The 12,435-nt window shown below is 40.3% G+C and overlaps 1 protein-coding gene across 3 annotated transcripts in view; it reads left to right on the forward strand.

Moving 5' to 3' along the window:
• The first annotated feature begins 3,055 nt into the window (after window positions 1-3,055).
• LOC130176849 (guanine nucleotide-binding protein G(o) subunit alpha) overlaps window positions 3,056-12,435 on the forward strand; it is an 85,669-nt gene continuing 76,289 nt past the window's right edge. The window contains exons 1-3 of one of the 3 annotated variants that reach the window (XM_056388197.1): window positions 3,098-3,695; window positions 3,861-3,993; window positions 4,929-4,971. In XM_056388197.1, coding sequence (XP_056244172.1) covers window positions 3,876-3,993; window positions 4,929-4,971 — 161 coding nt within the window. In that variant the 5' untranslated portion in view covers window positions 3,098-3,695; window positions 3,861-3,875. Of the gene's footprint in view, window positions 3,994-4,928; window positions 4,972-12,435 lie in introns of all 3 variants that reach the window. The other 2 variants (XM_056388195.1, XM_056388196.1) reach the window with 2 other exon arrangements.

The following is a 12,435-nucleotide window of genomic DNA, read 5'->3' on the forward strand; positions in this document are numbered from 1 at the left end:
AACACTATTATACTGTATAATTCTGTAAACTCGTGAAGCTGATAAAAAAAACTACTGACATCACTGAGGATCAGGGGCTATTTACAATCTGCTAGACGAGCGTCTTTTGGAATAACACTTTTCTTAGAGTCCTGCTATTTATAGTTTATAACACTCTAGTGTTTATTAACGTATTTGTCCACAACTATAACTCATCCTGCAGGCGGCCAAGTGAGCGGTGGTATATCAACAAAACGACTGACAATATAAACAAAACAACAAAACATTTGTAATAATATAAAATAAGTTGTAATATATGAAATAATATAAACTGTCTTTATAAAGTTGTGTAGAAAATCAAAGTGTGTTATAAACCATTGATTAAATGTGTGTATAAGGTGCTGCTTAAAAATGCTAAATAGGAAGACGCACAGAAAAGTGTCACCACAAATGCAGCCTAAATGTACACTGTGATATGGTCTCTTTTGGATTACTCTATAATAAATCAAAATGTTGCTTATACCCTCGCTAGCAAAGTCGATAACATCCATAATTCTGTCATACAATGAAATTTTGAATGTGTAAGACCTCAGTCATTCTGGTTTTGTTTCTGTATTCATCCTCAAGTTTTATCTATTGTGAAATAATCTTCCTATAAAACACACCAGGATGTGACTACTGTAGCAGTTAGCAATGCTCAATGCTTGACTTCCTGCAGTAGTCACTTGTTCACTTTGGCTCACTGCCGTTTCATGCTGGGCAGGGTAGTGTACACTCAAATTGTTTTGAGTGGTTGCAGGAAGCAGCTGCCGTGGGTTTCATGTGCAGGGGGACAGTTGAGAGCCCTGACACTACACCCTATAGTCTTTGTGCAGACTCGAACATCAAAAGCTGCACTGACGTGCTCAAAATGATAAATGCCCAGTTTTTGATGAAAATGTATGAAGGATTTTGTGAAATTACTCAACCAGGGCATCTTTGCTTGTATGAAACTAAATGTAACCCTAAAACGACCTAAACCAAAATGTTTTTGCATGATATCAACCACCACAAGCTGAGCCAAAATTTGTGTGGCTGAATTTTTGTTATTTGATTAATTAAAATAGTCTATGAGTCATATTTAAAAAAGTCAATTAAAACATATGGACTTCTGTACATTTGATGATTAACACAAAATATTTTGTTTTGGCTAAAAATAAGACTCCCCACTAACTGAGTACATACAGAGTCTAATGAATTAATTAATCTTCCTTCAGGTTTTGAATTATTAACAAAGCATAAACTAACTGCACAGAATAGTCTTCATTGTTTTCTGAAGTCCATAATTGGTCTTAATGGGTCTAAACCATGCCAGGCTGTAACAGAGGCATCAAAACACTTTGCTGTGGGAAATAAGCACTTGTGCCAGCAGATTTTATCTGCGGTGATGCCACAGATGTAAAAATTGAGACAGTGCTGATAGACAAGTAACCGCCGAGTTTCACTGCAACTGTTGGTTGGGCGTCAGAAATTGCCGACATCTATTAACCATTACTGAGAGAACAGTTATCTTAAATCCGTGAAAGCCTGTACATTTGTCTTGACTGCTGAGGTTGAAATGTTTTTTTTTCTTCTGAGGCTTCAAACTTTAAGATAATTAATTTTTTTTACATTTTCATTTCTAAGAGCTTCTGGAGTAACACTAAAAGTACTGCATGTGACACATTAAAAGATTTACAGTAACCAAACAACTATGGAAAAGGAAATGTACTCAAGCACTCCACTGCTTGACATTTTCTATCTAAGTGAGGAAACAGCACAACTAACAATAAACTTGAATGAGTATTTAAGTGATTATGTAAAAGAAATGGAAGTGTTTTTGCAGGTAAGATTTTGGTAAAGTCTTACAGTGTAGGTTAGAGTTGAGTGGTATCATTATTGGATGACTAGTCATCATTTCAGATGTTCTTGTACAGACAGAGGGGTCTTGTGGTGGTTGATAGTTGGTGGAGTTTTTACATGAATATGGACATTATCAGTGTATCATGACTGCATAATGTGCCTGTCACATGGATTCAACTGGAAAATCATCCCATGAAATTTGCAACTCTAGACTTGACTTAATTGGCTTTTAATTATTATTATTATTATTTTTTATTATATTAGCTATATTTCACCACTTTCCACCACAGCTGAGACAAATTCAATAAACCTACCGTGGTGTATGTAATGAACATTATATTTCATTTCAGTTAGTTGGTGTTGCAGATGATGGTGATGATGATGATGACAGACACCTTATTACTAAGCCGACCACACTATCACTTGGAGAAACCCCATATGATGAAGCAAATGAATAGGGGTGATTGTATGGAGACAATAACTCACTCAGAGGACATTTTGGAACAGCTGCCTCCCCCAGCATCTCTAATTTAATGAGATTACGTTCATATATCTGAATATCTGTACCAAGTTTAATCCAATCGTTGTTGAGATATTTCAGTCTAGACCAATGTGGCAGATAGACCCACTGACATTGCCATTCTTTGAGCAATTACCACTAACATGACTTAAAATATAACCTAATAAAAACTAAATATTAGGAGCCAAAACATTATTGGAACAACCACTTGGTATCATGTGACCATGACAATTTCACACTTAGGTCACATGACAACAACTGCACATGAAACCTCTTGCAATGACTTGACAATTTAACAAACTTCATCTGTTGGAGAGGCCAGTTAAGTGGCTGAAAACCCTGAAAAACGTCCAGTTACGTGCACGTTTATTTCCAAGGCCAGTAATAAACCTTAATTCACGCTCTAAATACTTTTATTTATGTATAAAATATCGATATTTATATTTATAAATAAGGTAGTGGAAAATTAACACGACCACTTCCGCTCTAATTGGCTCTAATTGACCGCATAACATTTAATTTGGATTTAAATATTCATGCGCTGACCGGGAAGAATTACTGCTCCTGGCGTAACCACGATGTTTGCTAAGGTTAGCTGAAGTGTAAATACTCCTTTTGTTGATCTTGACCTCACTGGATAAGTGTGTTATCAACACTCACAAGTTATGTGGTAAGAGAAAATAAGCCTGTAAAGGTGGCCAACTACACAGTGCACCACCAGGCAGCGCCACTGGGAGCATGGAGGCTCTCTTCCTCAATCTCCCCACTTTTTTTCTTTTTTTCTTCTTACTGTTTTGACGTCAGCACCAGCAATTGAACGAATAAACTAACGAAGGACCGAGCCCCTACCGGAGCTACCGGGAGGCAGTAGCGTTACAGAGCGAGTCCCCGCCGCCCGCCCCGGAGGAACCAAACGGAGGAAAAGGTCCACTGTGAGCCGCCGTGAGAAAAACCAAACGATGCCAGCGCTGCTCACCGCCGCCCAGTAACACGTACTACCGACAAACTGAAGAGGAGAAGAGAACCGTTACCGTGGTTTACCGACAGAAAAAAAAAACAACAAAAAAAAACCCCAGAAAAAAGACACGGAGGACGGACGGACCGACAGACCACCACCGAGAAACACGCCTGAGAAACAAACCGCTACAAGCTGCGGAGGCTACATCGTGTTGTTTTATTCTTCTGCGCTGTGGATCAAACCGAGTGGATCCTTGATTTAAATGCGTTAACGGTTCCGTTCCCCCCCGGTTTGAGAGCGAGACAGAGGGAGCTGCCCAGAGAGCGAGAGAAAGAGACTGAGGGAGACGGATCGAAGGTATAGCGCAGAAAAAAAAGGAGGAAATAAACCAAGATAGAAAAGAAAAAAAAAAGGATTTGCAGCCAGCTTTGTTTCCACGCGCAAGTTTCACTGAATCCACCTTTTTATTGCTTTTTTTTTCTCTTTTCTTCCGTGGATCCCGGTACCGGTAACGCTATCAAGCTGTGTTCTCTAACCATGGGATGTACTCTGAGCGCAGAGGAGAGGGCGGCTCTGGACCGGAGCAAAGCCATCGAGAAAAACCTCAAGGAGGACGGTCTCACCGCGGCCAAAGATGTTAAACTGCTGCTGCTCGGTAAGAGACGCCGGTTGAACCGTAGGGCCTGTCGAGCCACGGCAGGCAAATGAAACGCTTGGGAGTGTTGAAAGGTGTGGTGTTGTGTGGGGAGGGTAGGGGTGGGGGGGCGTTGGGTAAGAGATGACCCTCTGAGGGTAGTGGTGGAAATAAATATATATATTTATTATAAAACCTGATGTTTATCACAAGCCAAAAAACAACATTATGAACAAAAATCCAGCGTATGATCAAAGAGGAACTGATGGACTTGATTGTGGCTTCTAACACACAGAGCCCTCTTATTACATCACTTGCAAGCTACCTGCCATTGTAGGCGGTTTTTTCCACTAAACATGTACCAGGTGGGTAAAATGTTAATTCTGCAGAACCAGTCAAAGTGTCGGTAAAAGGTGGGAACTACATCAGAGAGGATAACTGCAGATGGATGCCAGTAAAAAAAAAAAAAAAAATGGCAGTATGCAGCAATGGAGGGTCAAGCACAGGCAGTGTTGGTTCATTGGTTTGGGGTGGGAGATTGATTCATTGATTCTTTGTGGGAAATGATCTTGTAAGTAGCCTGTTTAATCTGTTTAAATTGCTGAATTTAAAGATGGAGGGTGGAAGGAGCTAGTAAAAAAAAAAAAAAAAAAAAAAAGGATGTTGAGGAAGAAAGGGTGCAGCCACTCTCTCCATCTTTTTTTATCTCCACCCTGCTGCTGCTGCTGCTGCTGTCCTTATTCACTTAGGTTTTTAAGAGGCTGATTCTCCCTTTCTTTCTTTCTCTCTCTCTTTCTCTCTCTCATTTCCCCCACCCCCTCCTCTTTCTCACTCTGTCTCCATCTTGCTGTCTTACACACACACAAACACACACACACACACACACACACACACACACACACACACACACACACACCCACCCTGTTTACATTGTCTTCTTGTCTCTTATCCCTCAGGGGCTGGAGAGTCAGGGAAAAGCACCATCGTCAAACAGATGAAGTAAGTCTCTAATAAGCATGGTCTAATAACCCTATAGTGTGTATGTGTGTCCCTCTCACACTTTCTGTCTCTTTCACTCACACACACACACACTAACACACACACAGAAGTATGAGCCTGTAACTGTGGCTTGATGGTCTACAGCACCATAATTTTAGATTGTTGTCCATTACTGTTGATCCCAGACCTGAACCAAAACTGTGACTGGTCTTGTCAAACATCTGACCAAGCATCGCTCTTTCAACCCTTGTTAAACAGCTGGTGTTGCTCTGCGTGGGTGGGAAGATTGTACCAAATTGGGTGTGGAAAAAACATAATGCAGGTGCAGTGATTTGCTGTGCTGCTGTGTATGCATGGAAACTGTTTGAAGATGTTGCTAAATTACATGAAATGGGTTGTCCAAATGATCTGTTATACACACACAGAATCTGTTCTGTTACTGCCTGTATACGTTGATGTTCGCTGAGGTCCATTACTTCCTCCAGTAGCATGTACTGAACTGGTTTGAAATTGCTAGTTTTCCTGCATAAGCTTGCATTAGTATAAAGATTTGAGGTGTGGCCATGTCACCAGACCTCAGTATTTGGACGGGAGGGGGCGTCTGTAATTGATATCACATAGTTGTAGGATATGGATGCCTAAGGGTAGGATAAGATCCACTTTGATTTCCTCATCCACATCAATGATTTTTTGATCTCAGGTGCAGAGGTAACCTTGTGTCACACAGTCATGCAATTGATGTCCATTTTAATGCTGCTCTTATGGTATATTTTTTTTATTAAAAGCTATAGTAATCCAGTGCGGAGGTGTTAGTCAGTGTAGACACAGGGAATTCAATATATTCCACCTACCTTAACAAACACTGATAATATTCCCACACCACTGACAAATGTCGGATTTTTACCAGTGTATTTTAATGACCAAATCCAACTTCTGTTCTACTGCAGGATTATTTCATGTTACTGTATTTGTTAGAACTGAATTTATCCATTAATGGATAAGTTTATTGACAGCAAATTAAACAGCAAGTATTTTGATTATCAGATTATTATTTAAATTGTTTAATTTGTAACAAAAATGCCAAAAATTAATTGGTTCAAGCTTCTCAAATGTGAGGATTTTTGTCCTTTTTTTGGATGGAAACAAGACATTTTAAGCCATCACCTTAGGCTTTAGATAATTGAGAATAATAATTAGTTGCAGCCCTAATATGTTTTGACCCAAAATATGAAAGTACTGCTTTTTGTTATGGCAACATCAGTTACCAGTGGCTGTTGTAGCTTGGAACACCTTTATCTAAAAAGCATGTAGCCTATTGGCTGTGTCAGTGTTTGTGACGGCCTACTCACTAACCATTGGTCAGTCCAATGTAGCGCAGATAAAATATCACCACAGTACTCCTGTTTTATTCCTGTAGGGATTTAACATGTACTTGTGGTCCTTAGCAGTGAATTTAGTTAATTAATTAAAGATATCCGATTTTTTTCCCCTCCATTATCATGTCCTTATAACAATCCTATAGGGATTTATCTGTGGTACTTAGTAGAAATCTTCAAGCAACACTTTTATACTTAAATAGTATTTTTGTATTTACTGTATCACTGAGATAATCCCATAATATACCAAGAGGATTTACTATAGTTCTTGCCCCCGCCCCCCTTTCCCTTCCCCACATGTGTCATTTTATCTGTAATCCAGTCATGACATATGGTTTTTCTTCTATCTCGTCTGCTACGTCTCTTTACCGACAGCATGTGCATTTTAGTCGATAATAGGCTTTGGTTGTGGTTGTATAGTGACACATCACAGGGACATGGGTCAGTGGATCCAGATGAGCCGGTTTCTCAGCTGTTAATGGACAATCCAGCAGCACAGCACATTCTGCACATTGACTGACCAAAGCTCCCACTGATGTTCATTGAATATGTTTAGTAGGCCATAACCTATGGAGCAACTGAATGCAGTGACTGCACTGGGCTGTTGTTAATCACACAGTTATGTGATGGCTGTGATGGTCAATATAAGTATGAGCCTATTATGGTATTAGTGCAGATATTATTGACACACATTATAGCTGCATAAGATTAATACTGTTAAATACATTTTAATGAACTTGTTGACAGAAAGGGAGCCAGTTTTCTTTCATCACACTCATGTATTTCAATCTTTCCAGTCATGCCACATCCATGTGTGTGTTGTCTGGTTACAGTCTACAAGCTACTCTAGCTAATGCTAATGGATGAGATGATGAAACTGGTTCTGATACTGCAAATACTTTAGGATAGGAGAGACACCTTTCTGTTTTCAAAACCTCAAATACAAAAGTCTTCCAAAGTGGAATACGTTCTTGAGTTGTGCTATTTGAGGCCCAAAAGTAGTTTTCCACAATAAATTCCAGTGTTTGTATTTCTTTACAAAGGGCATCTGATATTATAGAGAGGGAAGCAGCTTTTCAAGTGGTGGACAGCGCCCTGCCAGGGAAGCCTTTATGTTCCGTTCAGAGACTCTTGGCTATTTCCGGAACCGCATCACAGGAGTGGAAAGCCCTTACTGCATTTTCTTTCACAGTGCTTTGAACATCTGGGGCGTGCTCAAGTGACCGATTGTGTGTGCGTGTTTTTTGTCAGAGAGAGTCGGAGAGAGACAGAGACGAGTGGATTAGATTTAGATTTTATGGTGTGTATATTGAGTTGCACTGTGTGTCACAGCTGTGCGTGTGATCTCAGTAAGTAGAAGTAAAGAGTCTATTACCACTCTGTACGGTACAGTGGAAAGGTATTGCAGCTATGCTCACAATAAAGACTAGTAGTTTTGAGTCCATTCTACAGGCTCTTGAAATGTGCTCTGGCTAAAATCATTTACCAGACTGTACATGTGTCTGACAAAACTCTGCCTATTCTTCTTTGAAACACAGTTTATTAGATGATGCAATAACTCATGAAAAAGCACTGATAACAAATCTCTTGGGAGCACAAGTGCACTGTGGTGTGTGTGTGTGTGTGTGTGTGTGTGAGAGAGAGAGAGAGTGTGAGTGTGAGAGAGAGAGAGTGGGTTACAGTTGTTTATGGATGAGTGAATCATCAAGGTGGGAAGCCACAGCTTGTTTCTAATGTAGGATAACATTTGTAAGACAAGGAAGGGGATGACGAATTGATGTGTACGATGCAGATGTAATATATGACCGTGCAGAAGGGGAATCTAAAGAAAAGAGAAACGTGTGAATGAATAGATTCTGTGTGTATATGTGTATACATATATCTATTATTTATTATATAATAATACTGAGTGTAATATTTGGGGCCCAACCCAAGGGACCTGGTCATGTGTGAACTACATATCTCTGTCTTGTGCACAGAGCTGGCTGTGCATTTGTGTGTGTGTGTGTGTGTGTGCGGGAGACACCATCTGTTTATGGAGCCTGTGTGTGTTTAGACGTGTGCAAAGGTTTCTCTCGCTGCCCAGCTGCCAAACTGACCTCTCCAGCAGTGCTCAGTGTATGTGTGAGTGTGTGAGAAAAACAATTTAACGTAGTAATATTTTCATATTTCATACGCACAACTACTAAAAAGTAAGAGAAAATATCAGAGGTTCTACCCAGTGGTGGGTTTAAGTGTAGCCCCCTCCCATTTCAAAGTTGTTGTAATGAAGTAATAGGAAAATAAAGACAAGGATAAGATTTGTCATTTGTACTGTTACTTTAAAAAACCTGAAAATTTGAGCTTGATTCCCACTCTCTGTGTTGATATCAGTTGTTAATGTAAACCAGAGAGGCGTCAGAGAGGGACCAGACACCTTGAAAAAGTGAGCCCAATGAGTCTTCATGACTTCTCTAAGCCACATGATAGCCAGAGGAGTCATAACATCTTTTATACCTTTATAAAATCTCCAGGTAATTTCTCTTTCAATCATTAACAGTCTATAAACCCATATAAAACTGCATGTATCCTATCAAGATGTGATAGGATACATGCAGTTTACAGGTGCTGAAAAGCAGCAATAGAGATTACCTCCACTTGCTCGCACAACAATGTGGATTTGTAGTTCAGGTTAGGGATGGGCAATTTGGCCAAAAGATCATTTGACAATCTTTTTGGGTAGAATCGCAATCAGCGATCTGAATCACGATCTGCAACATGTTTCCGCTCTGATTTTATTGTGAAAGTCCTGACTGGAAGTTCTGATTCATATCTTTCCACCACTTTGATGCTTCTATCGAATGTTGGTCTGCTTGCTGCTGTTCTTCACCCACAATGCTGTCTTTTGTCTACTAACTGTGTCGCAACCAATCAAGACTTTTGGTTAGTTGATTATGCAGTATTATTTTGACAGGGCTGTTATTTATTTATGAGGTGCTATATGTAAGTATTTGACTTAGAAAGTTCAGTCACTGCCTTAGCTGGTCCCACCTCGGGTTTCCCTGCCTGCAGGCAGGTCTCTTGAAGATGGTTGTAAAAGGTGTTTTATAATATGTTGTCCAGTTCCAGTCTTATATCAGTAGGCTGTTTCATTTTGTTTTGCTTCTTGGTTACTGAAAGGTTGGAGCTTTAGGTTGTGGTTAGGCTATTTGTATTTGTTTCATATTTGTATTCATTTCGTATTTATGGAATATTTACTAGAAATTAAGTGTCACCTCCATTACTCTCAAAGATGAGAGAGAAAAGGTATAGCTAATGGGTTAAAGGGTGGATTTACTAAAAATGATTACTTCATTTCTTCTTTCTTCATCTTAGACTTTCTCTTACTGTGTGTGTGTGTGTGTGTGTGTGTGTGTGTGTGTGTGTGTGTGTGTGTGTGTGTGTGTGTGTATATATATATGTGTGTGTGTTTGTGCCCTGTTGACATGATCAGAGGCGACTGGCCGAAGGGAGAACAAACGCTGCCCGTCCCTCACGGCTGCACTGCTTCCCACAGGCTGTTCCCACCGTGTGTGTGTGTGTGTGTGTGTGTGTGTGTGTGTGGTTTCTCTAGAACAGGAGATAATTAGGTTTAAGCCTCAGAAGAGGAGAATAAAAGGGGGAAGGGAAGACTGATGGAGAAAAAAAGGTGGTGGTGTTTTGTGCAGAGAGGCAGAGGGAGAGGGGAGTTATAGATGGAGGGAGACAGAGAGGGAGTTTTAATGAAGGAAAACAGATGCCCAGTGTATAGAAAGAAAGAAAGAAAGAGGGGAGCAGTCCGCAAGTAGGGATAGAAAGGACTGAGCTTAAGGGAGAAAATAGCAAGTTTGAAGTGGTGAAAGTAAGGGTGGGAAGAGAGGAGTAATGAAGAACATAGGGATGTATGAGGAGAGAAGTGAGAAGATGAAATAGGAAGGGGAGTTACACGGACACCCAGCGGAAGCAACCACAGAGAAAAATTCAATTTTTTTTCCTACGGAGGGCAAAGTGATGTGGGAGTGTGAAAAGAAACAGGAGAGTAGAGAGGAGGGTGAAGTACGATATGAGGAGGGAGGATGAGTGTGATTGAGGTTGGGGAGGTAAGAGGAGGGAAGCGAAGCCATTTTGAGCAAGAAGAGAGAGAGAGAGAGACTGGCAAGTGGAAGAACGTATTCTCACCTATCAAGCAAGTTAGAGGAAGTGACAAAGAGAGATGAGGAGTCAAGGACAGAGTGCAAAGGGCGCTCCACTCCTGGACTCTGTTCTCGTTGATAATTATTAGCCTCTTTTTCCTGGGATGATTGGACCCAAGGAGAGAAAACATGGGAAAAAAAAGAGAGAGGAGGCGGGGGCGAGGGAGGGGGACTCATGTTGGCACCAACTCAGTTCTTGCATGAAGAGACAGTCTGTAACTGGTCATCTGAAACAGTCTGTCAGCCAGATAGTCACCCTTCATTGGTTAAATATAGCCCTGGGTGTGCTCATCACTGGAATGATTTGATTGGCTGCCTCAGTGAGCTGTGAAATAACAGAAAGGCATCGTGATAGCTGTGTTTGCGTGTGTGCATGTGCCCGCTAGCACGTCCAAGCACTCTTCAGTAACAGCGTGGGTCCATTTAGTGTTTGAATCCCATTTGCATCTTGTAAATAGGAAGCCGGACGGCTTTAAATTTAATGTCAAGTAACAAAACTTTATGAGAGCATACACACTTAGACACACAGCAGTTATCTCAAATGAAGAAACTTCCAATGGTTCCTTCCTTTTTCATCTCATTTTGTCAACTCTTTTGAACTTGCCTCATTTACCCTGTTCTGTTTTCTTCAGTCCTTCTTTCCACATGATACAAATTTCCACACTGTGTTTTTCACGCATTGCGCCTCTCTGTACTTCTACACAACTTTTAGAAAGCTTTTAGACAACTTCTCTAAAATAATTCTGCTGAAAGGATATTGTGAACATCAAAACGATGAAAATGTTCTGTTTGCGGTGTAAAAGTTCAACAGTGACAATTAAAGATTGTGACAGAAATACAGCATTTGCAGATATATTTGTAAAGTCGGGAGGCAGCTCTTTTTCACTGAGAACATATCACTAAGAACATTATAAATGTTTGTCTAAAATTTGTGAAATAAGAAGTCTCTTGTGACAGATTCTTATGGCCAGAGGTCTTTTTTTTATAATACACTCCAGACTGTGTTGGACACTACTATTGACCAGAACCACATCTGTATGACCAATGATGAGGGGATGATCCATAAGTTTACCACACCTGTTTTTGTTGAGGTGCTTCCCACCATCAGTCTTCCAGGCATCATCTTGACATCAACATCATTGCATGATTTGGATTGATGGGCTCCACCCATAGAGCTAAATCCACAGCAGGCTGCGCCTTTTCTATGTTGCTCTTAAAGGAAATGAAGGAGACTTTTGGATTAATTTTTTTTTTATCCTAGAATCTGGATGACTATAGTGACTATGAATAGTCTTCATTGATATTGTAAGTTGTTCCCTGAGGACTGTTTTCACCAGATACTGCAACTAAGCGCCCACATCAGCTACTAATCAGTTTTAGCACACATGGGAAAGAAACGGAAACTGTCTGACCTCTTCAGACAGCGAGCTAGCAAGCTAGGTCTGTTTAGTCGGGACAGACTAAACAGAGAACAATTGGAACTCTGTGTAGTGGCACGGCTAGATTATATCTTGTCAAACAAACATAACTGAGAACACTAATCAGTGCACAGACTCCTTTTACACTTTCCTTCTTGAACATGTGATTGCTACCCAGATAGCGACCCAGAACCCTTGAAGTATGCGCTGTAAACTGAGCTCTGTATGCATTTATCTTTTAGGTGTTGGGGAAAATTACTCATTATGCTGGCTCTGTCAGCTTTACATAATTATATTGTATAGTGTTGGATTAATACCGCTGATGCGCTAACATATAAGCAGGATTTTAATTATGTAGCTGGCTGCATAAAGTTAATTGTACAAATTCATAGTATGTTGGATTAAATGTTGCTTCTTCCAGGTGACATGTGCAGGAGCCTTCTGCAAAAATGTTTCAGTGCAGGATCCATAAGCTGATAC

This window comes from Seriola aureovittata, chromosome 10 (assembly GCF_021018895.1).
Source record: "Seriola aureovittata isolate HTS-2021-v1 ecotype China chromosome 10, ASM2101889v1, whole genome shotgun sequence".
Taxonomy (NCBI): domain Eukaryota; kingdom Metazoa; phylum Chordata; class Actinopteri; order Carangiformes; family Carangidae; genus Seriola; species Seriola aureovittata.